The 27,924-nt window shown below is 48.0% G+C and overlaps 1 protein-coding gene across 6 annotated transcripts in view; it reads left to right on the forward strand.

Annotated features, from left to right (window-relative positions):
• cers6 (ceramide synthase 6) overlaps positions 1–27,924 on the forward strand; it is a 388,374-nt gene that overhangs the window by 257,300 nt on the left and 103,150 nt on the right. For all 6 annotated transcript variants that reach the window (XM_038789747.1, XM_038789745.1, XM_038789743.1 and 3 more), the window contains exons 5-6: positions 7,644–7,694; positions 20,120–20,212. In XM_038789747.1, the coding sequence (XP_038645675.1) occupies positions 7,644–7,694; positions 20,120–20,212 (144 nt within the window). The remainder of the gene's footprint in view (positions 1–7,643; positions 7,695–20,119; positions 20,213–27,924) is intronic.

Consider the following 27,924-nt stretch of genomic DNA (forward strand, 5'->3'; position numbering starts at 1 on the left):
AAAAAAGACGAAAATCCCCCACTTCAAACATGCTCCCGACCATTACATCATGCCAGCACCCCAGTTCCCAAGTATTGTCCACTCAGCTCTCCCCCAGTTTATGCTCCTTAAAGAAGTCTTCGGCCGCTTCTGGGGTCTCAAAATAATACTCTCGGCCTCAGAACATCACCCATAATTTCGCTGGGTAGAACACCCCAAACTTCATGTGCCGCCGATACAGCACTGCCTTGGCCTTGTTGAAACCTGCCCGCCGTTTTGCCAACTCGGCTCCGATGTCCTGATAAATCCAGACATTATTTCCCTCGCAATCGCAGCTACGCTTCTCCCTGGCCCACCGTAGAATTTTATCTTTCCCCACAAATTTATGGAGTCTCACATCACCGCACGTGGTGGATCCCCAGCTCTCGGCTTTTGCCTCCGAGATCTATGCGTTCGGTCCACTTCAGGTGCCTTATCCAGCACCCCTTCTGCCACCAGTCCCGCCAGCATCCTCGAGACGTACCTTGTGGCACTCACACCTTCCACTCTTTCAGGCAGGCCCACTGTTCACAAGTTCTGCCTTCTCGAGGCATTCTCCTGCTCCTCCACCTTTGCCCTCAGCAATTTACAACGGTCTCCTAGGAGCCCCACCTCTGCCTCCAGAGCCACCACACGATCGCTGTGGTCTGAGATCACTCCTTCAATCTTCCGAATCTGTGACTCCTGCACCTCCAAACACCTCTCCATCCGCTCCAAAGTACTCTTCGGGGGTACCACAGCTTTTGAAATGGCCTTTGCATGATCCTCATGCATTTCTTTCCTCTGTTTATGGAATTCCTCCTTGATAAAAGTCATCAGTTCCTGGAGCTGGGGCCTTACAGCTTGCCCCTCCCCCTGCCTGCATGCTGGAAGAGACTATCTGTGAAGCACAAGACTGTTTCAACTTTCCAGCCAAACCTCTCACTGTTTTCTGCCGGGTCTGGTGATCAGAAGACATACCATTCCAGGGGTAAACTACTCCTCTAACATTCACCTACGCCTTTTCATCAAAATTGCACCCGGATCTGGGTAAAAAGAGCCCTTTTCTGTGACTTTGAACAGGAACAGCCCTTTATGTGACCAATCACTCCATGGTCACACAGCGGAAGTCCCAGTCCCAGCAGCACCTTTTTCACCCGCCCAAACAAATCCCAAGATCACTGCATTCACTTTTTTGAAGAATGCTTTGGGGATAAAAATTGGGAAGCTCTGAAAATCCAACAAAAACCTTGGGAGGACTGTCATTTCAACCGTCTGAATCCGCCCCACCAATGACAACGGGAGCACATCCCACCTCCGAAAGTACCCCCTCATCTGATCTACCAACCAACCCAAATTCAGATTATGCAGCTGCTCCCACGCCATCTGGATACCCAAATATCAAAAGCTCTCTCCCACCATCTTGAACGGCATCTCACCCAATCTCTTCTCCTGCCCCCTCCCCTGGATTACAAAGACCTCACTCTTACCCATATTCAATTTGTATTCCGAAAACTGGCCGAATTCCTCTAATACCCCCATAATCCCAACAATCCCCCCCTGCAGGTCCGATATGTACATATGTACATCATCCGCACCAAGTGAGAATCTGTGCTCCACGGCCCCCCAGCCCCTATTCCCACTCCATCCGATCAAAGGCCTTCTCTGCGTCCATAGCCACCACCACCTCAACCTCGTGCCCCTCTGGAGGCATCATAATTACATAGAGCAACCTCCTAATGTTGGGCGCTAAATGTCACCCCTTAAGAAACTCTGTCTGGTCCTCCCCTGGGATGCAGTCTTCGATCCTTGTGGCCAGGATCTTCGCCAATAGTTTGGCATCCACATTTAACAGGAAGATCGGCTTGTATGACCCACAGTTTTCTGGGTCTTATCCGGCTTTAATATGAGGGAGAACGAGGCCTGTGACAACATTGGGGGAGCACTCCCAACTCCTTTGCTTCATTGAAGGCCCTTACAAACAGCGGTCCCAACACCCCCGAGAATTTCTTATATAATTCTACTGGGTACCCATTCGGTTCCGGGGCCTTGCCCGATTGCATCGCCTCCAACCCTCTACTGCTTCCACAAGCCCAGTTGGGGCTCCCAGGCCCTCCACTAGCTCCTCATCAACCTTCGGGACCTCCAACCCGCCCAGAAACTGCCTCATCCCCTCTTCCCCGGCTGGGGGTTCCGACCTGTACAATTTGCTGTAAAACTCCCTGAACACCCCATTCCACCCCCGCCGGGTCCAAGACCGTGTTCCTACCTATGTCCTTCACCTACCCAATCTCTCTCGCCGCGTCCTGCTTCACCAACTGGTGCACTAACATCCTGCTCGCTTTCTCCCCATACTCATATCCCGCCCCTCTCACCCTTCTCAACTGCCCTACCGCCTTACCCATGGATAACAGCCCAAATTCCATTTGCAACCTCTGCCGTTCCTTTAACAGCCCTTCTCCAGAGCCTCTGCATATCTCCTGACAACCTGCAAGATTTTTCACTAGCCTTACTAACTCCACCCGCTCCGCCTTCTCCCTGTGTGCCCAAATCAAAATAAACTCCCTCCCTGACCACTGTCTTCAGTGCCTCCCAAACCATACCGACTGAAACCTCAACATACCCCTGGGTAGCCTTTCTCACCGCTCACACACCTCTTCCTCCGCTAACAGTCCCATATCCAGCCTCCGGTGCGAGGCATGGTCCGACACCGGTATTACCGAATTCTTGACATCTACCAGCCCTGCCAACAGCATCTTATCCAATACAAAGAAACCTATTCGGGAATACACCTTGTACACATGGGAGTAAAACGAAAATTCTTTCGCCGCCAGCCTCCCGAATCTCCACGGATCCATCCCACCATATGCTCCATGAATCCCCGAAGCTCCTTAGCTGTAGCTGATTATGTGTAGCCTTTAACAAGCTCCAGCTGGGTGGCCTCCACCCCTCGCCTGGGAAGATCATGGGGAGATCAACAATGGTTTCCCCGTGGCCCTCGTGGGGATTATAACAGGTGGAAAACCAAAGACAAGGGAAAGTCTGTGATAGGGTGGCAGGCAGAGGAAATGAAATGGCAAACATGTTAATGGTGCAAAGTTGGAGGGAGTGGCAAAGTAATGAGTAAGAAACAAAAGATGTTTCTGGAGGAGGTGTGAATGACAGAATCATGACCAGCGGCAAAATAAGAGGGAATAACCAAAACCAGCAAATGGGGACAAAACAGGAGGGGCTGAGGTTGCCATCTGAAATGGTGAAACTCAGTATTTTATCCGTAATGTGCCTTATCAAAAGATGAGGTGCTGTTCCTCAAGCTGACATTGAGCTTCACTGGACCACTGAAGGAGGCTGAGGACAGAGAGCATTCAGAGCAGGAGGAAGGCGGAGAATTAAAATCACAGGCAACCAGAAACTCTTGGTCATGCTTGCAGACTGAAAAAAAGTGTTCCACAATGTGGTCACCCAGTCTTCATTTAATCTCCCCAATGTAGAAGGGGTAACATTGAAATGAGCTTTGACAAAGGGTCATCTGGATTTGAAACATTAGCTCTTTTCTCTCCCTACAGTTGCTGCCAGACCTGTTGAGATTTTCAATCGTTGTTTCACTTGGAAGGAGTGTTTGGGGTCCTTGGTGGTGAGGTACCTGGAAATATATGGAAAATAGAAGCAGGAGGAGGCCATTCAGCCCATCGAGCCTAGTTCCACCATTCATTATGATCATGGCTGATCATCAAATTCAGTACTTTGATCCCGCCTTACCCCCCATAGCCCTTGATCACTTTAGCCCCAAGAGCTATATCTAATTCCTTCTTGAAAGTACACAATGTTTTGGTCACAATTACTTTCTGTGGTAACGAATTCCACAAATTCACCACCCTCTGGGTAAAGAAATTTCTCCTTACCTCAGTCCTAAAGGTTTACCCCTTATCCTCAAACTATGACCCCCTAGTTCTGGACTCCCCCACCATCGGGAGCATTCTTTCTGAATCTACCCTGTCTAATCCAATTAGAATTTTGTAAGTTTCTACGAGGTGGAGCCACATCTTTTCTGTGTGCATGGAAAAGTGCTGTGGGAAGGGGACGGGCTTTGGGGCTGATTGAGGCGTGGACCAGAATGTCACAGAGGAAAACCCCCTTTGGAATTCTGAAAGAGAAGGAGAGGGGAGGATGCGCTTGGAGGTGGCATCATGCTAACAGCATTTGTGGAGAGAAAATAAAAATAACAGAGCGTGGCTACAGAGATTGGTGAGATGGAAGCTGAGAACAAGGGGAAGCCGATCATCTTCCCCCATTGTGATGAGTATCACACTGACTACAGAATCAGATCAAGTAAAAACTCGTGGCCAAGAGTTGAAATGGTGCACAGCATGTGTAACCATGCACTTAAACAGTCACACCACCAGTTTTCGGATAGCTAAACAGTGTAAGTAAATTCAATATCATGTAATTGTGATTCGGGATCCATAATACACGTTAAAAAAACATACAAACATAAATTATAAATCAGACTTACATACATTAAATTGCCTCAGACAATCAAAATAGTATGAAGGGAACAAATTATAGATAAACCTTGGATTGATAAACATGAAACCCTTTAATTAAGAAACGGCAGCAGCAAAACGAGAAGCCCACAAAGATAATACGATATAGCCACTTTACAATTAACCATCTGTTCGATCATATATTAAAACATTTTCACACTCAAACCGTTATTAAAGTACCAATGCATCGCCTTCTGAAGACCGACTGTCATTAAGATCAAATAACCTGCAAATGTAAATGACTAATTTTGAGAAAGTGTGGTACAGGCTGCTTACTACCAGGATAAGGAATATTAGGCCATTCTAAGAAAGTGTATATAAAACACAGATCCAATTGAAGCAGCACTCACTCTTCTGCAGGAAAGGAGTTGAAAGCTGTTGCTCGCCTGTTAGTCAAGCAAATTAATTGGACATGTATGAATGACTTTGTGACCTTGTTAAAAGTTTTATAGTAGATAGCCTTTGGATATCCATAATCAGGATATTTCTCTTTTAGTAATGACAATCTGTCAACAGATTTACACCTTGTAAACTCTGTAAATCTGTTATATACTTTAAAATGTTTGGAATCAAACCCCACTAAAAATATAACTGTGTGTGTGTTACTTTGAGTAAGCTTAAGTTCCTAGACGCTCATTAGGAAGTCCTAAGAGACAAGGACCTACGCTGATAAAGTAATAATTTTGTTTGAGTAACTTATCTGGAAAGTCTCCATTAGAAGGTAACTCATAGTTGTTTGACTACTCAGGGTTCTGAAGATTATCTCCCCATAGCAAGAACTGCCTATTGTTCTGTCGAGGAAGATAGCTTTCACTCTTTCGGTGGCTTAGTCCTAAACAGAAAAGTAAGATTAATCATCCAGGTCAGAAACCCTAAATCATTCATACCATGACCCACTCATAGACTTCTCTTTTGGTCTTTTTCCGAACCCCCCCCCCCCCCCCCCCCCCCCCCCCCAACCCTTCACTTGCTTAAAACCTATTAGGGCAGCAGGGTAGCATGGTGGTTAGCATAAATGCTTCACAGCTCCAGGGTCCCAGGTTCGATTCCCGGCTGGGTCACTGTCTGTGTGGAGTCTGCACGTCCTCCCCCTGTGTGCGTGGGTTTCCTCCGGGTGCTCCGATTTCCTCCCACAGTCCAAAGATGTGCGGGTTAGGTGGATTGGCCATGCTAAATTGCCCGTAGTGTCCTAATAAAAGTAAGGTTAAGGGGGGGGTTGTTGGGTTACGGGTATAGGGTGGATACGTGGGTTTGAGTAGGGTGATCATGGCTCGGCACAACATTGAGGGCCGAAGGGCCTGTTCTGTGCTGTACTGTTCTATGTTCTATGTTCTATCTCTAACTTTTCCTATTTTTGATTAAACTCTGCTCTTCTCTCCACAACTGCTGTCAGACCAGCTGAGTATGTCCAGTATTTTTATAGTTCCCATTTTAGGCTTCCAGTATCCATGGTATTTTGCTTTCATGAAAAAATTGAATAGCTCACAGAGGGATATTACTGTTGTACTATTGTATAGTTAGAAATTGGAAAATAGGTCATATCCCAAAAGACAAATTGTTTCTGGGAGTGCCTAACACTGCTTCAGGTTTTAAGGCAAAAGTATAATGCTGTGAGACTAGACTAGGCATTTTTGTACAAGGCTGTTAGACTCTAAGACTCCCTTCTTATTTAAAAGAAGAGAAAGATGTGCACTTATATAGCTCTTTTTCTAAGCACCAGACATAGCAAAGTGCTTTACAGCCAGTAAGTTATTTTTGAAGTGATAGTCACTGTTGTACTGCATTTAACAGAAGTTTTTATTTCCTTACAACAGTGTTAATGTTTTAGTGAACCTGGAAATTCACATGTTTCAACTCAGTAACATTGTTATTTGTTCACCCAACTCTCAATCTGCAAGCCATGGTGTTTGAAGCCAGGCCCAAGCTAAAATGAGAAGATCCTGATGCATGTTGAACACAAGGGCGGCACGGAAGCACAGTATTAGCACTGTTGCTTCACAGCGCCATGGAACCGGGTTTGGTTCCCGCTTGGGTCACTGTCTGTGTGGAGTCTGCACGTTCTCCCCGTGTCTGTGTGGGTTTACTCCGGGCGCTTCGGTTTCCTCCCACAAGTCCCGAAAGACGTGCTGTTAGGTGAATTGGACATTCTGAATTCTCCCTCAGTGTACCTGAACAGGCACCAGAGTGTGGCGACAAGGGGACTTTCACAGTTACTTCATTGCAGTGTTAATGTATGCCTACTTGTGACAATAATAAAGATTATTATTATTATATGCCAGTTCAAGGCTAAAACACTAGATGGAGTTTAGGCAGCAAATGAGCATTCTCCTTTTAAGGGGAGAAGGCATTGAAACATCAGTCTCACGACTGCACCGGTCACCTGTTTGGAAAAATCACACCAGGCAAGGCGAAGAAAGAAATGCGGCAAAACAAAATGGCAGTTCAGAGGCTCAGACAGATAAATATAGAAATGGAAGGAGGATTTTTCATTCTCCAAGTCATGAACTTTTAGGTCTGTGTGAAAATGCATCAATACGGAATTTTCCTCCAGTTATATTGTTTCACATTTGCTGCTGCCTTTAATTATTGTTTTTTCCCAAACGTCTGGCTACTTCTCAATACAGTTTTGTTCCTTTGCTTCCATTCCAAGCCCAGACCTTCCTACGGCTTCTCCAGTTTGAGACCAACTAGAGTGGACACTTTATTCAATCATCTTTAAACAAGTGGAAGTGCTCAACAAATGAAATAGACTGTACTGTAAATGCTGAAGAAACAGTTTTAGTTCTGTGAGGTGTTTGGGTGCGTCCACTCATGTGGAGTAAATGCAATTATTATCTCTTAAGTTGGTAGTTGACAGAAAACCCTTATGAGAGCTAGAAGTGGGGAATCAAAGTCACTTCTTCAAATAGGAGTCAATGAAACAAGAAATAGGGCCAATGTCTGGGTGGAAAAGAGTTCAAAAACAAAAGAAACATGAATTCTCCTTGACCATAGATTTGTGCCTGATTTGCAAAAAGAGATGAACTCATATATATGTATTAATGACCAAAGATTGTTCAGCATTCCTATAGTTTCTTAAGATTTATTCTGTTTCTTCTATAGGTTCCTTGGTTATGGGAAACAAGGCACTGTTGGTACAGCTATCCCTACCAGGTAATATATTCAATGCCATTCAACCCATAGCTTTGAGGTGTTGTTATATTGGCAAACTGCATGAATAATCATCAGTGTCTTCAGGTTTTCTGCTTTACGTACAAATAATAATACTTTTATTTTAAAAAAGCAATAGATGCATAAAATTCATGAGAGCATTGTTATTGCAAGCCTTGGTCATCGTACTATGTTGAGATAGTAATTTGATAACTGATGCTCATATTATTAATGCTCTCAGACATGGAGGGATCAAGATTCAGAATCATATTGCAAACTTATGGGGGGGAATTCACTTTTTCTGAGACTAAGTCTTGATGTTGACGCAAAATTTGTGGACTTTCATGACAGCAAAACTGGCGCCACACTTCCACCGATTCCGCTATTGTTAAGGGGATAACACCGCTGCCACATGGAACAATCGATTTTAATGAGAAATGGGGCCGAATTGGCCGGTTTTGTGATTGACACACAGGAAGTTAACAAGCTGCAGTTGCATACATACACTGTACTCCCCACACACACCATCCCAGCCAACAAGATGGCAGTGAGCAGAACGGCACCATGGTTCATGGATGCCAAGCTGGAGACCCTCCTGGATGCTATGGAGGAGAGGAGAATGACTCTGTACCCAGGAAGGAGGCTGCCAGCTGCTGCCGTTCGCCGTGCAGGGCGCAGGTGGCAGAGGTGGTGACTGCCATGAGCAATGCCATCCGGACCGGCCAGCAGTGCCGGAAAACACTGCAAGACCTCCTCGGGGAGGCCAGGGAGAGTATGCAGCACCATGCCTCTAGCACCAACCCCAACCCCCTCAGTTGGGCACTTGAGTGAGGAGGCTCCTGGGACACTATCTGGTGCACACCACACAGCTGATCCGGTACAGCAGGTGGAGGTAGGAACACCCAAAGGGGCGGACGGTAGGAGAACAGGTCGACCCCGGAATTAGCTGACGTCCAGATGGGTTTCGAGCGCCTGGAACAGACAGTCCCATCAATCATGGATATGCAGAGTCAGGGACTACATGAGGGGTTGACGTCGAGCATCCAGTACCTGCAGGTGCAATTGGAGGAGTCCAACCACATGCAGCAGAAGGTGGTGGTGCCGACAATGCGTGCCACCCAGGCCAGCGTGGTGGTGTCCACACTGGAGGCCTTGGGGCTGAAGGTTTTGGCTATGGATCAACATGTCCAAGGCCTGGGGCATTCTGTACAGGCCAAGGCCCAGGGCAGGGCTGTCGTCTCACAGGCAACCAAGTGCCAGGATCACCTGGGTATCGCAGCGGCGCTCCTCAGGTGGCCCAGTCACAGAAAGCCATAGCTGCTAACATCGGCAGCATTTCCCAAGCGCTGGCCAACATGGGCAGACACAGAGGGAAGTGGCCCAGTCCCAGAGAAAGATGCCGCAGTCCCATACAGAGATGGTCCACTCCCTGTGCTCCCTGACCATGAGCGTGTGGACCCTGGCCGAGACCTGAGCGGGCCTCCAGGACTGGCAGCGCCAGGTGGTGGGGGAGGCTCAGGGGATAGCTCCACTCACACCCTCATCCCGTTGTAGTAGCCCGAGGACAATTGGGTACCCCGAGGGAGGAGGAGGTGATGGGGCTAGTGCCGGTGACTCCTGCAGCAGAGTGCCGAAACACTGCAGCTCCTCAGACACAGCCTTCCCTCCCCTGCTTCCTGTCCCTGATGCATAAGGTGGGCTGCGGGCAGAACAGTGCGACACCATATCATTGGGACACCCAAGCAGCAGCCAGGCCCATCCAGGCCAGTGGCCCCAGAAGACGCCTGCCCACGCAAACTCAGGTCGCAGGGCAGGAATCACAGTAGGCAGCCTCCACGCCTGCTGTACTGTCTGGGGAACCATTGGGGCCCTTAAGGCCAGAAGGTTAGACACCAGTTAAGTTCAGTAAGAAGTCTTACAACACCAGGTTAAAGTCCAACAGGTTTGTTTCAAACACGAGCTTTCGGAGCACGGCTCCTTCTTCAGGTGAATGGAAAGGCTTGTTCCAGAAATGTTTATATAGACACAATGTGGAGATGCCGGCGTTGGACTGGGGTGAGCACAGCAAGAAGTCTTACAACACCAGGTTAAAGTCCAACAGGTTTGTTTCAAACACGAGCTTTCGGAGCACGGCTCCTTCTTCATTCACCTGAAGAAGGAGCCGTGCTCCGAAAGCTCGTGTTTGAAACAAACCTGTTGGACTTTAACCTGGTGTTGTAAGACTTCTTGCTATATAGACACAGTCAGAGATGCCCCGGAATGCGAGCACCTGCAGGCAATCAAATCATCAAAGATGCAGAGAGAGAGGTAACTCCAGGTTAAAGAGGTGTGAATTGTCCCAAGCCAGTTCAGTCGGTAGGCCTCTGCAAGTCCAGGCTTGTTGGTGGGGGCCGAATGTAATGCGACATGAATCCCAGATCCCGGTTGAGTCCGCATTCATGCGTACGGAACTTAGCTATAAGTTTTTGCTCAGCAATTTTGCGTTGTCGCGTCTCCTGAAGGACTCCTTGTAGAATGCTGACCCGGAGATCAGAGGCTGAATGTCCTTGACTGCTGAAGTGTTCCCCAACTGGAAGGGAACAGTCCTGCCTGTTGATAGTCGCACGATGCCCGTTTATTCGTTGTCGCAGTGTCTGCATGGTCTCGCCAATGTACCACGCTTCGGGACATCCTTTCCTGCAGCGTATGAGGTAGACTACATTGGTCGAGTCGCACGAGTATGCGCCGCGTACCTGGTGGGTGGTGTTTCCACGTGTAATGGTGGTGTCCATGTCGATGATCTGGCATGTCTTGCAGAGATTACCCTGGCAGGGTTTTGTGGTGTTGTGGTTGCTGTTCTGAAGGCTGGGTAATTTGCTGCAAACAATGGTTTGTTTGAGGTTGCGCGGTTGTTTGAAGGCCAGTAGTGGGGGTGTGGGGATGACCTTGGCAAGATGTCCATCCTCGCTGATGATGTGTTGGAGGCTGCGAAGAAGATGTCGTAGTTTCTCCGCCCCAGGAAAGTACTGGACGACGAAGGGTACTCTGTCAGTGGTGTCCCGTGTTTGTCTTCTGAGGAGGTCGGTGCGGTTTTTTGCTGTGGCGCGGTGGAACTGTCGATCAATGAGTCGAGCGCCATATCCCGTTCGTACGAGGGCATCTTTCAGCATCTGTAGGTGTCTGTTGCGCTCCTCCTTGTCTGAGCAGATCCTGTGTATACGGAGGGCTTGTCCATAGGGGATGGCTTCTTTAATGTGTTTCGGAACACCGTGCGACTATCAACAGGCAGGACTGTTCCCTTCCAGTTGGGGAACACTTCAGCAGTCAAGGACATTCAGCCTCTGATCTCCGGGTCAGCATTCTACAAGGAGGCCTTCAGGAGACGCGACAACGCAAAATTGCTGAGCAAAAACTTATAGCTAAGTTCCGCACGCATGAATGCGGACTCAACCGGGATCTGGGATTCATGTCGCATTACATTCGGCCCCCACCAACAAGCCTGGACTTGCAGAGTCCTACCGACTGAACTGGCTTGGGACAATTCACACCTCTTTAACCTGGAGTTACCTCTCTCTCTGCATCTTTGATGATTTGATTGCCTGCAGGTGCTCGCATTCCGGGGCATCTCTGACTGTGTCTATATAAACATTTCTGGAACAAGCCTTTCCATTCACCTGAAGAAGGAGCCGTGCTCCGAAAGCTCGTGTTTGAAACAAACCTGTTGGACTTTAACCTGGTGTTGTAAGACTTCTTACTGTGCTCACCCCAGTCCAACGCCGGCATCTCCACATCATGACCAGTTAAGTTGGCATGGGTGCAGGGCACAGTTTAGTTATAGGGGCTGGGGCATGTATCTGTAAATATTTGTTCACATTAAACACCTGTTACCACTATTCCAACCTGTCTCGGTGCTTTGTCTGATGGGTGTGAGGGGTGGGCTGGTTTGGATTTGTCAGAGGAGGGGGTAGGGGCGGAATTGGCAGACGTTGAGGGCGGTCTGCCCCCCTTCTCCCCACTTGGACGGTCTCCACCACCGCCACCACAGGGAATCGATGGGGCCGTGTGATGGAATGGCCAGATTGCCTGCCGGGATCACCAAGATGGACGGTAGAAAGTGCAACCGTGGGCAGGAGTCAGACATTGGCATACGATCCAGAGCACCAGAGCTCATGCAGAGCGGGTTGTCATCATTCTACATCCCATGGACGAGACCCACTGTTACAGCCAACCAGAGCCCACACCCAGTAGTGCGGCAGGTATGTATCACGGAGGGGGTTGCAGGCGGGTTGCCGGGTGGGCGGGGGGAATTGAGGGGGTGTTGAGGTGGGATGCTGTGTCCATGCCCCCTGGCCAGTCCTCCCCACCTCAGTGAACCTGGAGGCGATCAGAGCACCCCGTGCACGTTGGCTCTGGCACACACGTTGTACGGCCTCCCGTGCCTGCCTGAGCCCCATGCCCTGCCCACCCTCGCCCTCCCTTACATCCTCCTCATCAGAAGAGGCCTGGCATTCCTCCTCCAGCACATCGTCCCTCTGCTGCATGATGTTGTGGAGACCGCAATAGGCTGCCATGATGCGGGCGACCGTCTCAGCATCATAATGGAGGGCCCCTCCAGACTGGTCCAGGCACCTGAACCGCATCTTCAGAAAGCCGGAGCACTGCTCGATTATGGACCTGGTTGCTGTATGGGCGTCATTGTAGCGGGTCTCTGCATTGGTCAGTGTCATCAGCCACGACCGCAGTGGATAACCCCTGTCACCCATGAGGCAAACCCCCCAGCTGGGAGGGGCCGCTCGAACATGTCAGGAATTGTCGAGTGTGCCAGGATGAAGGTGTCGCCCACAGTGCCTGAGTATCGGGTGCAGAAGTGTATGATGTATAGCTGATGGTCACATATTCATTAAATGGAACCCCTTTCGGTTAATGTAGAATGGCCTGTCATCTGCAGATACTCATAGGGGGACATGCAGCCCACTGATCACCTCCTGGACTCAGGGCATCCGGTCGATGGTGGCGAGCCCCGCTGCCCGGGCATCCTGGTGGGCTCGGCCCACATTGAAATGGATGTATTAAGCCACCTGGGCATATCGGGCCTCCGTGACGGTGCGGATGCACCTGTGCACCGAGGTCTGTGAGATCCCAGACTCAAGGCCTGGAAGGATCCCGTGGCGTAAATTTTCAGGACAACCGTCACCTTTACGGCCACCGGGAACGGATGCCCTCCCCCATAGCCCTGCGGTGCCAGGTGTGCCATCACCTGGCAGATATGATGCACTGTTTCTCTGCTCACCCGGAGTCCCGACAGCATGCCCGGTCTGGCAGGCCCTCAAGTAACAGTGCCAGTACACACAAGGCCTCCTGCAGCGCCTCCTTGGCACCTCCTCCTCGGCCTGTTGGGCAGCTGGCTCTCCATCTTGGTGCCTGCCACCTGTCTGCCTCCAAGCTCGCTCTGCTGCTGAAAGCTCCGCTGATGCAGTTTTCTCCTCCATGAGCAGCTCCAGCTTGTACAGTCGCAGTGCATCCCCCAGGGCCGCGCAACTAGCAGGTAGGCCACCATTGCTGCTTGAATTCCAATATCCATTGTCTGCATGAGGTGAAAGGCTGGCATATTAGCATGGTGCGTATCCCCGTGCCCAACCAGGTCCAGTAGACCACATGGTGGCCCCCGTTGGCACTGTGGCCTCTGCCCCGCATGCCCCCCCCCATCTCCACACCCCTGACCCCATCATTGCCCAGCACCATGGAGGCCTCTGGCCCCTGCGCCTGTCCCTGATGTGAGGTGTACCATCGGCCGGCACTGCCCTTGCCAGGGGTCTGCTCTACACCCCCTGTCCCATGCTACCATAGGGGCTACTGTGGGCATTGTCCTGGGGGGCCACCGGCAGGTGGCGACTGGGTTAGGGAGGGTGTGGCAGAGGGTGGGGGGGTGGGGGGCTCACTTACTGCCGATGTCTCTGCAGAGCCAGGGGCCAAGGTGGGTGGTCAGTGGGGTGTGCAGCAAGATGGCTGCCTTGCAGGCCATGGTAATGGCGGTTCAGGACTGGACATTGTCATCAAATCGGCGTGCGCCACAGTTTTGCCATCGGAACCTATTATCTGCCCAATTGTGTGTCTGATTTTGGCATCGGCCAATGGAGAATCCTGCCCAGAGACTAAATCACTGAGATCAAGTACTGCAGTAGCAAACTATAAGGATTGAACCTGGGAATTACAGATAAGCAGTGCCAGTGGGTGTACTTTGCCTCATTGATGAAGCTAAAAAGAAAAAATTACAGCAGCACAAGTCGAGAAAAATATGACAATAATTAATATAGAGAAAAAAGATAATAGATAAAGTAGACAAACATAAAGAGGACAAGATCCCTGGGTTCAAATGGATAACATCTCTGGATACTTAAAGCAACCAAGGGGGAGCTAGCAGAAACTAATATTAATTTATTTTAAAATTCATTATAAAAGGGAATAGTGCCAGAGGGCTGATGAGCAGCAAATGTAATTCCTGTAATCAAAAAGGCAGATAGAACCAATCCAGAGAACAATAGATCAATTTTCTTAATGTCAGTGGTAGGAAAGATACTGGGACCTTTCCAAAATGAGGAATCCAGAGCAAAGAACAATAACAAAAATAATTAGCATAGATTTCTAAAAGAGAGGTCATCTTTTACCAATCTTAATTGAACTTTTGGCAATGTAACAAAAGTATAGACAGAGACAGTGCAGCAGGTGTAATGCATTTTCAGAAGGCCTTTGTTAAGGTGCCGCATAAGAGATTTATCTTAAGCGAGCTAAGGTATAGTTTCCTGCTTTCTGTCTTCCTTGAACTTTTACAATTTGCTATTTTCCCATCTAATGGTACCTTCCCCGAATCTAGTGAATTTTGGTCAATTAAAACCAATGCATCAACTATCTCAATACTGCTTCTTTTAAGGCCCGAGGATGAAGTCCATCAGGACCCGGGGATTTGTCATCCCACAACTCCAACAGTTAGCTAAGTATCACTTGCCCGGTGATTGTAATTTTCCTGAGCTCCTCCGTTGCAGTTTCTGATTTTCTGGAAGCCTGAAAAACAAACTCTGGGCGATATTCTCCGTTTCGGAGATTATGGGCGGCATCGCCAATTGCCGATGCTGAAATCGCATTCGGCGATTGGGCGGAGAATGCCTTTTGACGGCAAGATCGGGTTGGCGCCTGTTTTCAGATGCTCCGTCCCCTCCAAAACGCTGTCATCGGTGAGTACACCGCACGCATTGGACGGCCTCAGGACATCACCTGAAGGTCCTCCTGATGCTCTGCCCCCAATGGGCCGACTTCCCGATGGTGTAGATCACTTGTGGTATGAGGTTTCATCAACCTCACGTGGCAGTTGCGGACTGCGTCCAGCGCCGCCACAGTCAGGGGGGTGGGAGCCGTTCCACTGGCCGGGCAGGTTGGGGGGGGGCTTCGTTGGGGGCTAGGGGGACTGGTGGGGTGGTCCGGGGAGGCAATGGGGGTTACCAGTGGGCACTATCTGGCAGGCTAGGTCCGCGCATGGCTGGCGCCATGTTGTACAGTGTGACTGCTGCAGGTCGCCGCCATGCACATGTGCGGCCACGGACCTGGCAATTCTCCATTCCTGTCAGGAACGCCGCGGCTGCTAGCATCCCACCGGGCGGAGCATTGCTGTGGGGGCGATGGCGACATTTTCATTGTAGGACTAGACACATGCTCCAAACATAGTCTCAAAATTGGAGAATCCATCCCTTTGTTCTCCCACCGGAGCTGAATTACAACTCGGTAGCGCAAATCGGGTAGTGATTCCCAATCCTTTGCCATGCAGATTTATGCATTGTGAAAGGTCCCTTGTTCAGAGGCAATTGGTGTCTGATAGAGGAGGTGGGCATTGGGACGTGGAGTTAGAGGGGGCCCATTGGAGACTGGCGGCTCCTGAATGATGGGCAGCACCACCAGGGGGACAGTGGCTGCCTTTGATAATGAAACCACCAGTGCCCAAAATCATCTTGGGAATGGATTCCTCCTTTCCCCAGTCCGTTAAGTGTGGAATGGGAACCACAAAGACTGGAACTGAAAGACTATATCAAAAGCTGATTGTTCCAGCTATTACTTGAGAAACATGATTTAGTCAACAGCGTAGCCGTATCTGTCATCCTCTTGCAACAGTTATTTCACACCATTATTATTTCAAAGTCAGAACATTGATCATCACATTATTATGCATTTTATAAATCTTTACATTATACTGCACTGATGATGATAATCTCCCATCAACTATAATATGGTAAGGGTAATAAAAATGCAGCTTTCTAGACCCAGTGTGAGTCAAAATATAATTTGTCATTGATAAACTCATCTACTAGAATCTTATGGGAACAATTAACAGGGATGTACCAGAGAGAATGATCATTTATTACTATTTTACAGTCTGACGAAGAAGCTGAGTGTATTTCAGTACATTATTTCATTTATAAATATATAATATTCATTTGATAGACAAAGTTTTTTTTTTATAAATTTAGATTACCCAATTATTTTTTCCAATTAAGGGGCAATTTAGCATGGCCAATCCACCTACTCTGTACATTTTTGGGTTGTGGGGGCGAAACTCACGCAGACACGAAGGGCCTGTACTGCGCTGTATCGTTCTATGTTCTAATGTGCAAACTCCACACAGACAGTGACCCAGAGCCGGGATCGAACCTGGGATCTCAGCGCCGTGAGGCGGTTGTGCTAACCACTAGGCCACCGTGCTGCCCATAGACAAAGTTTCATGGTAAAATATTGATATTGCATTAATATTTGCAGCAGAATTCATCATCATTTTTTATTGTACATCATTGTGACAGATTTCTCACACTATTACCCATTGATGCTGCCAGATTTGAAAAAAATAAATAAATTTTTAAGTAATTACATTCTGTGCAATGAGATATTGCCCCAGCTTGGCCATTAAAAACTCCAAGACTGTGATTGCTAGTCAGTACATGCATCAAAATGTGAAAGCCAAATATTTTACCAGACTACAATTTTGGCTGGTATACAATGACTGGAGACAGTACTTTATTTGAATTAAGATCTTCAAGAGCACATTATGTAGAATTGTTATATTTGTTCGAGCTTTATCTGGTTAAGCAGTATGCAGTGCTACTCTGAAGAAGTCATACAAACTCAAAACCTTTTCTCTTTCCTTAGATGCTGCCAAATCTTGTGTGTTTTTCTGGGATTTTCTGCTACTTATCGTCCTTAGCTTAATATTTGTCTTATATTATACACACTCAAAGTAAAAGCTTATGATAGAGAAGATAAGGTCGCAGTGTTTGATTCACTTTGAAAATTCCAAAAACGCAATGCACATATAACAGGAGCTAAGTACTGTTTCAAACTTCAGTAAATACATATTGATAAAACTTCCATAGCAACACTTATTGAAAAGAGTTAATAATTCGTTCAAAGCAGAGCTACACTACTTTGCATTACAGAAAATGGAGAGGATGTCTCAGCCTCAATTTCCAATACACATTGCTTGCAATAATTTAAGCTTGCCTGGAATGTGCCCAACCCATAAACAGTTGCAATGCCTAAACTGTCTATTGCTGCTTTGGTCTGTTCAATAAGTTGCAAAAGATTATGAGATAATTGCAGAGAAGAAAAGCAGTAGTAAAAAGAGACATTGAAGTATGCCTCGGTAATTCGAGGAGAATGAAGGGAATAACTTTTAAATAATCTTTATTGTCACAAGTAGTGGCAATAATAAGTGAAGGAATGTAGGACAGATTGTCTATTTGTATTTCTAATATGAATAACCTCACACTTTCTCACATTATATTCCAAACCTGCTGCCCACTCAGATCACTCGCCTATATCTCTAAGAAGCCTCCTTGTGTACGCCTCACAGCTTATAGCAAACTCAAACATTACACTTGGTCTCTTTGTCCACGTCATGAAAATTGATTATAAAAAGGCGAGGCTCTGGCACTGAAATTTGTAAAACACCCATTGGGCATCTCCTGACAACTTGAAAATATTATTGTAATAATCTTTATTGTCACAAGTGGGCTATACATTAACACTGCAATGAAGTTACTGTGAAAAAACCCTGGTCGCCGCATTCCGGTGCCTGTTCGGGTACACAGAAGGAGAATTCAGAATGTCCAAATTACCTAACAGCACGTCTTTCGGGACTTGAGACCCGTTCATCACTACTCTCTACTTTCTATCTGTTAACCAATCCTCCATCCATCTTAATATACTGTCCCCCAACTCCACAAGTCTTTATATTGTGTATTACATTTTAGTATGACCTTCAAGAACGCCTTTTGGAAATCCATACATACTACATTTACTGGTTCTGCTTTTTGTGATATGATGTACATGCACCTTTAAGGCTGTGCATCTTAAACATTTGTCAATCATTACCACTGTTACGATCCCTGGGGCTAGTGCACAGTCAATTCCAGCCCCACTTGACCTGGAATCACAACGCAATTGAAATCATTCTCAGAAAAACATCCAAAGCCTTTGGTCCTTGGCTGCCAATAACTACAGTCACCAGGTTTGTAAATTTAAACACAATTAAGTTTATTAACAGCAGTAACTATAATGAAATATGCAGCTAATACAACAGGTTAAGTATTATCCAATTCCTTAACCACCCCACATAAACTCGCCCCACCCTCTACACATACAAGATCTACAAACACAGAGGCGAGAAGAGGGGTGTAAAAATAATATTTGAAGTAAAAAGCTAAGTCTTTGCTTCAGATGGTTGTTTCTAGCACCCCTTTCTTCAATCCAGGCTTTCAGTTTGAGGTCTCTGTTTCCAGTCTGTAATGGTGTTCATTGTAGATTCATTCAGGTTTCTGCAGTTTCAGAAATACAGCAGCTGTACAGCTTTTCTGGAGAAAACAAGAGAGAAAAGAGAGCGCGGGTCCTTTCCTCTGAGTACCCAGGTCTCCAACTACTTTTCCTGGCACTCTGAGAGTCATCCCACTCGGGCAGGACCCATTTACCACCTGTTACTGGGCAGATTACATCCTTTTGGCCAATTCATTGGCCAGCAGCCAACCAATCGAACCGAGTTCCACCGATTTCTCAGGTGCCACAAAGTTCTGCTGTCCAAAGCTAGCACAGTGTACTGTGTTGTAACTTTTGAGTTCCTCATTTCCACTGCATGACTTATACATACATGTTCATTAAGCATCCATGGATCAAAATGATAACAGCAAAAATAAAGAAAGGGGAGAAATAGGGAACCGACAGGAAGGGCCCTTACCACCACCTTGACAGGATATGATGTTGTAGTCCTGTGCCTTGTCAGTAGTTAGCAGGTAACGATCAGATGTACTATACTTAGCTACCCAGTAAATCTATCTATATATAGTCTTACTTCAAATAAAGAGTCCACATTCTTGTGTATGATTTGTATGTTTATATTGAAAACAAGCAGCAAGTAACAAGGTGGCTGTGCGATTCTTGAAGATTTGACAGAGCAAATATACAAGCTTCAACCCTTCACACACAACCGAAGAAAAACGTTGGTGTGAAAGTTAAATAACTAGCCAGCTTCACCATGTGTAAGGGTTCTGCAGCATTGTAGGGATTGTACAAATTGTGATTCCAGGCTCACCCAGCAGGCATTGGGTCTCAGTAAGATTGTTAGCTTTTGGGAGAGCTTAAATAGTAAATGTTTATCTGCTGTGATGTTGAAGCAGGAACAGAAATTAGGTAGCAGACTACAGGTGCTCTCATTTTAAGTAGAACAGCACAGACATGAGAATTCATTATTCCTGAAGATAAAAAGTCTACCTGTTCAATAAATTGTATTAGATTACAAGAGAATTGCAAATAGGAGGAACAGTAGTAAAAGGGGGTACAAAAATGCGCTTCAGTAATTTGAAGATAATGATGAGAAGTAAGGAAGAGAAGAGCTGGGGTTAGAAATTACGCAGAACTCCCAGCTGGAAGAAACTGTATAGAATTATGAGGGCCATAGGATGGATAGGAAGGTACTTTTCCCCTTATTGGAAATATGTTTTTGGGGCTGGTTTAGCACAGTGGGCTAAGACAGCTGGCTTGTAATGCAGAACGCGGGTTCAATTCCCGTACCAGCCTCCCCGAACAGGCACCGGAATATGGCGACTAGGGCTTTTCACAGTAACTTCATTGAAGCCTACTTGTGACAATAAGCAATTATTATTATTATTGTATATCATCATACTGAAAATTCACTGATTTACTTGAACTAGATGAATGCACCATAATAATGTCAAAATACAATAGCCAACATTATGAAGTGCGAGATATTTGTGCTCAAAAAACTGATTTTGACCCAATTAGGTTGCCACTCAAGAAATTTGCAGTCAACCCCCTTTGTAGAGCCATTTAATATATTGCATTGCTGACCCTGATACATCCGTTATGCAGTACATACTAACAGCTTCTCTTTTTATTAACAGGTTCTAACCTCTGATCTCCATTACTATTACATAATGGAGCTGGCATTCTACTGGTCTTTAATGTTCTCTCAGTTTACTGACATCAAAAGAAAGGTAAGAACATTACACGTGAATAAATGTCAAAGAAACTTGCTTCTCAGAGGGAGACTATTTTCCCATCTCTGCTGTCTCTTTGAAAGACCAGTTGTGTTTAGTTCTATATTCCCAGCTCTTGGGTTCCTCATCCTCAAGTACCTGCCCCAACTCCCATTTAAACTATTTTTAAAAAATATTTAATTCAAGCCATTTACCAAATGGGGCTGGTTTAGCACAATGGGCTAAACAGCTGGCTTGTAATGCAAAACAAGGCCAGCAGCGTAGGTTCAATTCCCATACCGGCCTCCCCGAACAGGCACTGGAATGTGGCGACTAGGGGCTTTTCACAGTAACTTCACTGAAGCCTACTTGTGACAATAAGTTATTATTATTAAATGTAAACAGAATATCAGAAGAACAACACATCCAATGAACAACCACAACCCTCCAGCCCCCCTGACACCAACCCCCCGCCATGTCCCGCATTTCCCATTTTAACCCACTTACCTCCCCCTTTGCTGACCCTCAATTCTCCTTGAAGAAATCGATGAATGGTTTCCACCCTCTGGGTGAACCCCCCTACCAACACTGCAGAGCAAACGTAATCTTATCCAACCTCAGGAATTCTGCCAGGTTGCTCACCCACACCCCTGCTTTCAGCGGCTCCGAGTCCCTCCACATCAGCAAAATCTATCTCCAGGCTATCGGGGAGACAAAGGCCAATATATTGTCTCCCCCCACCCAGACTCCCATGTCTTCCGGCACACCACATAATGCCACCTGCAGACTAGGAATCACCCCCATGTCCAGCACCTCGGCCATCACGTCCAAGAACCCCTGCCAGAACGCCTTCAGAACATGTGGATGTAATTCACAGCCTCCCCCCCCACACGTACACAACCCACACCTATCCTCCAGCCTTGCAAAGAACTTGATCATCCTCGCCAATATCATGTGGGCCCTATGCACCACTTTAAATAAGATGAGGCCTAACTTCACACACTACAGGATGCGCTCACCCTCCGCAAGGCCTCAGCCCATGTCCCGGCCCCAACCTTCCCTCCCGGCTTTTCCTCCCATTTCTGCTCAACATCCTCCAAAAGAACCCTCCCTCTCAGCCATTTCCTTATAAATATCCAACACCGTCCCCTCCCCTATTTCATTCTCCGATAACAGCTTGTCGTGCAACACCAGAGGCAGCAACCTGGGAAGGATGGCACCTCTCTCCTCACAAAACCCCGAACCTGCAGGTACCTAAAACCATTCGCCTTGGGCAACGGATACACTTCCTCCAACTCCTCCAGGCCTGTAAATTTGCTCCCTATGAACAAATCCCTGAAGTACTCAATCCCCACCTGCCACCACTCCCAGAACCTCGCATCCAGCCTTGCCAATATGAACCTATATTTGTCTCAAATCAGTGCCCACAACGACATACCCTCCAACCCAAGAGCTGCCTCCACACCCTTAAAGCCGACACCACCACAGGGCCCTTGGAGTACCTGGTTGGCGGGAATGACAAAGGCATCAACAACAAAACCCTCAAACTTGTTCCCCTATACGATACCGCCTTCACCTGCCCCCAAACCAACCTCTCCTCCACAGCACATTTCCTCACCATCGCAATATTTGCTGCCCAATAATAATTTATCAAATCCAACACAAACCCCGAGATCAACCCAATGACTTTCCCAAAAAAGACTTAGGGTCAAAGATTGGGAGGTTCCGAAACACAAACAGAAACCAAGGCAGCAGTTCTCGCACCGTCTTCTCCACCTTCTGAATCTCCAGACCCTGAGCCTCCAATCTCTGCCCCACTCTCTCAATCGAAGCTCTGAGTGGCTCCACCACCTTAGCCAAGTCTTCCGAGGCCTCCTTCCTCTGCTGCTGAAATTCTCCATTCAGAAACTCCACCCATTGTTCATCGACCACTGGGCGGGCAGCGCTGCTCCCTTGACCTCAGTCATCTTAACCTGTGGTGTACCACAAAGACTGTCTTGCTCCAGCTGCTGTCTCTTTCTGGTGGCACTTTTCATCCATACACCAATCTCACCCATGGAGTATTACCTTCCCTGGGCACTCACACACCTTTTGCCTTCAAAAAACCCCCATAAAGGTGGGGAAGGACCAACAAAATCCACCTTGAGTGGGAGCCACCAAATGTGTGACCAGTCACTCTATGGCTGCCACCAGATCCCCCATTTATACTATTTACAGATTCCATTCCCACCATCTTTTTAGCTAAAATATTCTAGATCCCAGCAGCTAAGTGAAAAAAATTATTCTCATCGTCCCTCAATCTTTCGCCAATGATTATGAATCCATGACTTCTATTTTCACCCACTTACTAGAGGGTATTTTTTTTATTATTTACTCCATCAAAATCCTCATTCGGTCACCTCTTAACCTTCCATGTTCCAAGGAGAGTAATTCCAATGTTTCCAACCTCCATGAGTTCCCCATCCCTATTAACATCATGGTAAACTTCCCCTGTACCCGTCTGAATGCCTTCACATCATTTGTGAAGAGTAATGCCCAGAATTGTCTACAATACACCAGTTGATGCTTAATAAGTGATTTATAAATTTCTAACAGAGGGAGGTATATGGTGCAGTGGATAGCACTGGGACTGTGGCGCTGAGGACCCGGGTTCGAATCCCGGCCCTGGGTCACTGTCCGTGTGGAGTTTGCACATTCTACCCATGTCTGCAGGGGTTTCACCCCCACAACCCAAAGATATGCAGGTTAGGTGGATTGGCCATGCTAAAAGTGCCCCTTAAATTGGGGGAAAAAATAATTGGGTACTCTAAATTTATAAGAAAGAAAAATATTTCTAGCATGGTCTTTTTGCTGGTAAACCCCAATACTTTACTCCAGTTACTTATAAGCCCCAGTGACACATATTATTTTTGCAACCAACTTATCAACTTGTTATTCTACCCATAAATGTGCACATATATATATATGTATAGACACCAAGGGTGGGGGGGGGGGGGGGGGGGGGGGGGGGGGGGTGGTAGATTTTTGCTCCACAGTGTTATCTGCATCTTCATGGTACTAGGTTATGGGTGAGAACACACATTGCCAGTGAACAACGACATGGTTGTCATGGGAGACCCAATCCCTCCGCTGCCTCCCGCAGCCACATATCTCTGCTTCTCACCAAGCTGTGTTCTCCCTTCTGCAAAGAGAGAAAGCAGAGATCTGAGGCTGTTCATAATGCTTTGTGTGTAGGAGGGGGAAGTCACCATTTGTGGAGGGTTACTGTAAGGCATAAGTGCAGGGATGAGTGTGAGTGTTGTCTGCCCAGATGTGGAATTGAGGTATCTGCAGAGAGAGAAACGAGTTGGAAGGTTTGTTGATCTACAGAGTGTTGTGGAGGAGCATGCTGGACAATTCACTGTGTTAGGTTCTGGACACCTGAAGATGCAATGCCATTTACCGTTCCCATCCTCCTGAGTTCCTAGAATTTCCTGGTACACCGTCTCTGGATTGGAGGGAACACATTTAACTTCTCACTTACTCCAACACTTCCATCATGTCTAGTTGGTTGGAGAGGCAATCCTCTTCCACGCATAGGATTGGATAGCTCACCTCACTGCAGGCACTCAGCTGGACCTCCAGGTTAGAGTGGGAGACCCAAGGAACAGCCTTCCCAGGACTCCTCTCCATTCCTGTGGATGCTGCAGCCTAAAACACACAACTGTTGGTCAGCTTGTCTGCAACATGCAATGGTCCCTTTAAAGAGAAGTAATTGCTCTGGCAAAATGGCCACATCATCCTGCCTTCCCTTCCTAACTGATCCAGAAGGTTGACTCTTCATTGATCACCTTCCAGAAAGAGGAAGCAGAAGGCCCACTATTCTTCATTCGAGCTCCAGACTTACAAATAGTCCCAACGCTCCACGAAAATCGAAGGTGGTATGATTCCAGCCATGATATCTCTGCTCATCCATATTTTTCTGAATTATGCCATTTATATACTCACTCATGGGATGTGGGCATTGCTGGCTAGGCCTGCGTTTATTGCCCATCTCTTTTTTTTTAATAAACAAAGAACAATACAGCTTTTTGGTATTATAACAACACAATAAACAATGTACATAAAACTATAAACATAGTGCAAAAGCTGTCTCTCTCCCTTACAGGTCCTACTTTAATTAACCCCCTACTCTAAGCTAAACTAACCCACCCCCCGTTCTGCTGACAATTAATTTTCCACGAAGAAGTCGACGGACGGTTACCACCTCCGGGCGAACCCTAACAGACCCTCTCAAGGCGAACTTGATTTTCTCCAAACAAAGAAAGCTAGACATGTCCAATAGCCAGGTCTCCGACTTCAGGGGCTTTGATTCCCTCCAAGCTAATAGTATCCATCTCCGGGCTACCAGGGAAGCAAAGGCCAGAACATCTTGCTCTTTCTCCTCCTGGATTCCCGGGACTTCTGACGCCCCGAAAATCGCCACCTCTGGACTCGGTGCCACCCTTGTTTTTAACACCGTGGACGTGATATCTGCAAACCCCTGCCAAAATCCCCTAAGCTTCGGACATGCCCAGAACCTGTGGACATGGTTCGCTGGTCCTCCTGCACATTTTGCGCACTTGTCTTCCACCCCAAAAAATCTGCTCAACCGAGCCACTGTCATGTGATTCTATCAGGCTGAGCCTGGCACATGTTGCGGACGCATTGACTCTACTCAGCGCGTCCGCCCATAGACCATCCTTTATCTCTCCTCCCAGCTCCTCCTCCCACTTGTGCTTCAGCTCCTCGGCCTGCGTCTCCTCTGACCCCATAAGCTCCATATAAATGTCCGAGACGCTCCCTTCTCCTACCCACCCTCTGGAAACTACCCTGTCCTCAATCCCCCTTAGCAGTAGGAGCAGGAAGGTTGACACCTGTTTACGTAGGAAGTCCCGCATCTGCAGATACCTGAATTTATTTCCCCTCGCCAACCCAAACTTCTCCTCCAGCGCCCTCATACTCGGAAAGCTCCCCTCTATAAACATATCCCCATCCTCTCAATCACTGCTCTCCACCGTATTCGGAACTCTCCAGCCATACTTCCCGGGGAAAACCAGTGATTATTACAGTTGGGGACCAGACCGATGCTCCCTCTGCTCCCACATGTCTCCTCCTTGCCCCCAGACTCTCAGGGCCGGCACCACCACGGGGCTGGTGGAGTACTGTGCCGGCGGGAACACCAGAGGCGCAGTTAATAACGCCCCAAACTGGTGCCCTTGCATGAAGCCTCCTCCATGCGCTCCCATGCCAACCCCTCCCCCACCACCCACTTCCTGTCGATGGCTATATTCGCCGCCCAATAATAGTTACTAAAATTTGGCAGCGCCAGCCCGCCCTCTCCCCGACTCCGCTCAAGCATTACCTTCCTTACCCGCCCAAACAAAGCCAGAGATCACTGTGTTGACCCATTTATAAAAGGACCGCAGAGTAAAGATGGGGAGACATTGAAACACGAACAGGAATCTCGGGAGGACCATCATCTTCACCGTCTGCACCCTCCCAGCCAGTGACAACGGAAACCCGCCCCATCTCCGAAAATCGGCCTTCATTTCGTCTACTAGCCGGGCTAGATTTAATTTATGCAGCCGGACCCGTTCTCGCACCACTTGAATGCCTAGGTACCTAAAGCTTCCCCCTACTAATCTAAACGGCAGCTCCCCCAGTTGCCTCTCCTGTCCCCTCGCCTGGATCGCAAACATCTCACTTTTCCCCATATTTAGCTTATACCCCCCAAAACCGGCCAAATTCCCCTGGAATTCTCATGATTTCTTCCATCCCCTCTAATGGGTCCGATACATACAGAAGCAGGTTGTCTGCATAGAGCGAGACTCTGTTCTCCACCACCCACTGGACCAGCCCCTTCCAGCCCCTTGAGGCTCTCAGAGCAATTGCCAATGGCTCTATGGCTAACGCAAACAACAGCGGGGAGAGGGGCATCCCTCTCTCGTCCCCCGGTGCAATCTAAAATAGTCGGATGTTCTATTCGTCCGTACTCTTGCCACAGGAGCCCAATACAGCAACCTGACCCAGTCAATAAAGCCCCGCCCACATCCAAACCGTCCCAGTACCTCCCACAGATAATGCCATTCAACCCGATCAAAAGCCTTTTCTGCATCCATAGCGATCACTACTTCCACCGCCCTACCTTCCAGGGGCATCATGATCACATTTAACAGCCTTCTTACATTGGCCACCAACTGCTTACCCTAAATAAACACCGTCGGGTCCTCCCCAATAACATCCGCAACACAATCCTCAATCCTGGTGGCAGAAGTTTGTCGTCCACATTCAACAGGGATATCGGCCTGTCGGACCCACACAGCTCCGGGTCCTTGTCCCGCTTCAGAATCAGCTAAATTGTGGCCTGTTACATCGTTGGGGGCAGCACCCCTCTTTCCCTTGCCTCATTGAACATTCTCATCAACACCGGCCCCAATATCCCAGAGAACTTTTTATAAAACTCCACTGGGTACCCGTCCGGCCCCGGGGCTTTACCCGCCTGCATGGCCTTCAGACCCTCCACTATCTCTTCTAACCCGATCGGGGCCCCCAGCCCTTCTTCCAGCTCCCCGTCTACCTTTGGGAAATTCAGCCCCCTGAAGAAGTGCCTCATCCCCTCCGGCCCCGTAGGGGGTTCCGACCTATACAGCCTACTATAGAAATCCCTAAACGCCTTATTCACCCCTGCTGAATCTCCAACCTGGTTCCCATCTCCGTCATTTACTTTCCCTATCTGCCTGGCTGCCTCCCTCTTTCTAAGCTGCTGCGCGAGCCTTCTGCTGGCCTTCTCTCGATACTCATAGATCGCCCCCCCTCGCCTTTCTCAGCTGCTCCACCGCCCTCCCTGTGATTAAAAAGCCGAACTCCGCCTGTAGCCTCCGTCGTTCCGTTAAAAGCCCTGCCTCTGGGGCCTCCACATACCTCCTATCGATCTGTGGTATATCCTTAACCAGTTGGTCCATCTCTGCCCTGTCCACCTTCTCCCTATGGGCCCGTATTGAGATCAGCTCCCCTCTGACCACCGCCTTCAGTGCTTCCCAGACCACCGCTGCTGAAATTTCCCCCGTATCGTTAACCTGCCGGTAGTTCTGAATACATTTCCTCAGCCGCTCGCACTCCCCTTTGTCAGCCACATCTAACCTCCAGTGCGGGCGCTGGTTACTGTCTTTACGAACCTGCAGGTCAACCTAGTGTGGAGCATGGCCTGAGATTGTGATCGCCGAGTACCCCGTGTCCACCACCCCTGCCAGTAAGGCCCCGCTCAAAATGAAGAAATCAATCCGGGAGTACACTTTATGCACCTGTGAGTAAAAGGAGAATTCCTTCACCGTCGGCTGCCCAAATCTCCATGGACCCACCCCCGCCCCATCTGCTCTATGAACCCTTTTAGTTCCTTTGCCATTGCTGGCACCCTGCCCATTTTTGAGCTTGACCGGTCCAAGCCAGGGTCAATAACCCTGAAGTCCCCTCCCAGGACCAACCTGTGCGAGTCCAGGTTTGGTATCTTCCCCAGCATCCTCTTTATAAACTCCACATCATCCCAATTTGGCACATACACATTTACTAATACCACCTGCACCCCCTCCAGTTTCCCACTGACCGTAATGTACCGACCTCCCACATCCAAAACTATTCTACCCACCTCAAACACCACCTGCTTATTGATCAGGATCGCGACCCCTCTAGTCTTTGAATCCAGTCCCGAGTGA

Source organism: Scyliorhinus canicula, chromosome 2 (genome assembly GCF_902713615.1).
Source record: "Scyliorhinus canicula chromosome 2, sScyCan1.1, whole genome shotgun sequence".
NCBI lineage: Eukaryota > Metazoa > Chordata > Chondrichthyes > Carcharhiniformes > Scyliorhinidae > Scyliorhinus > Scyliorhinus canicula.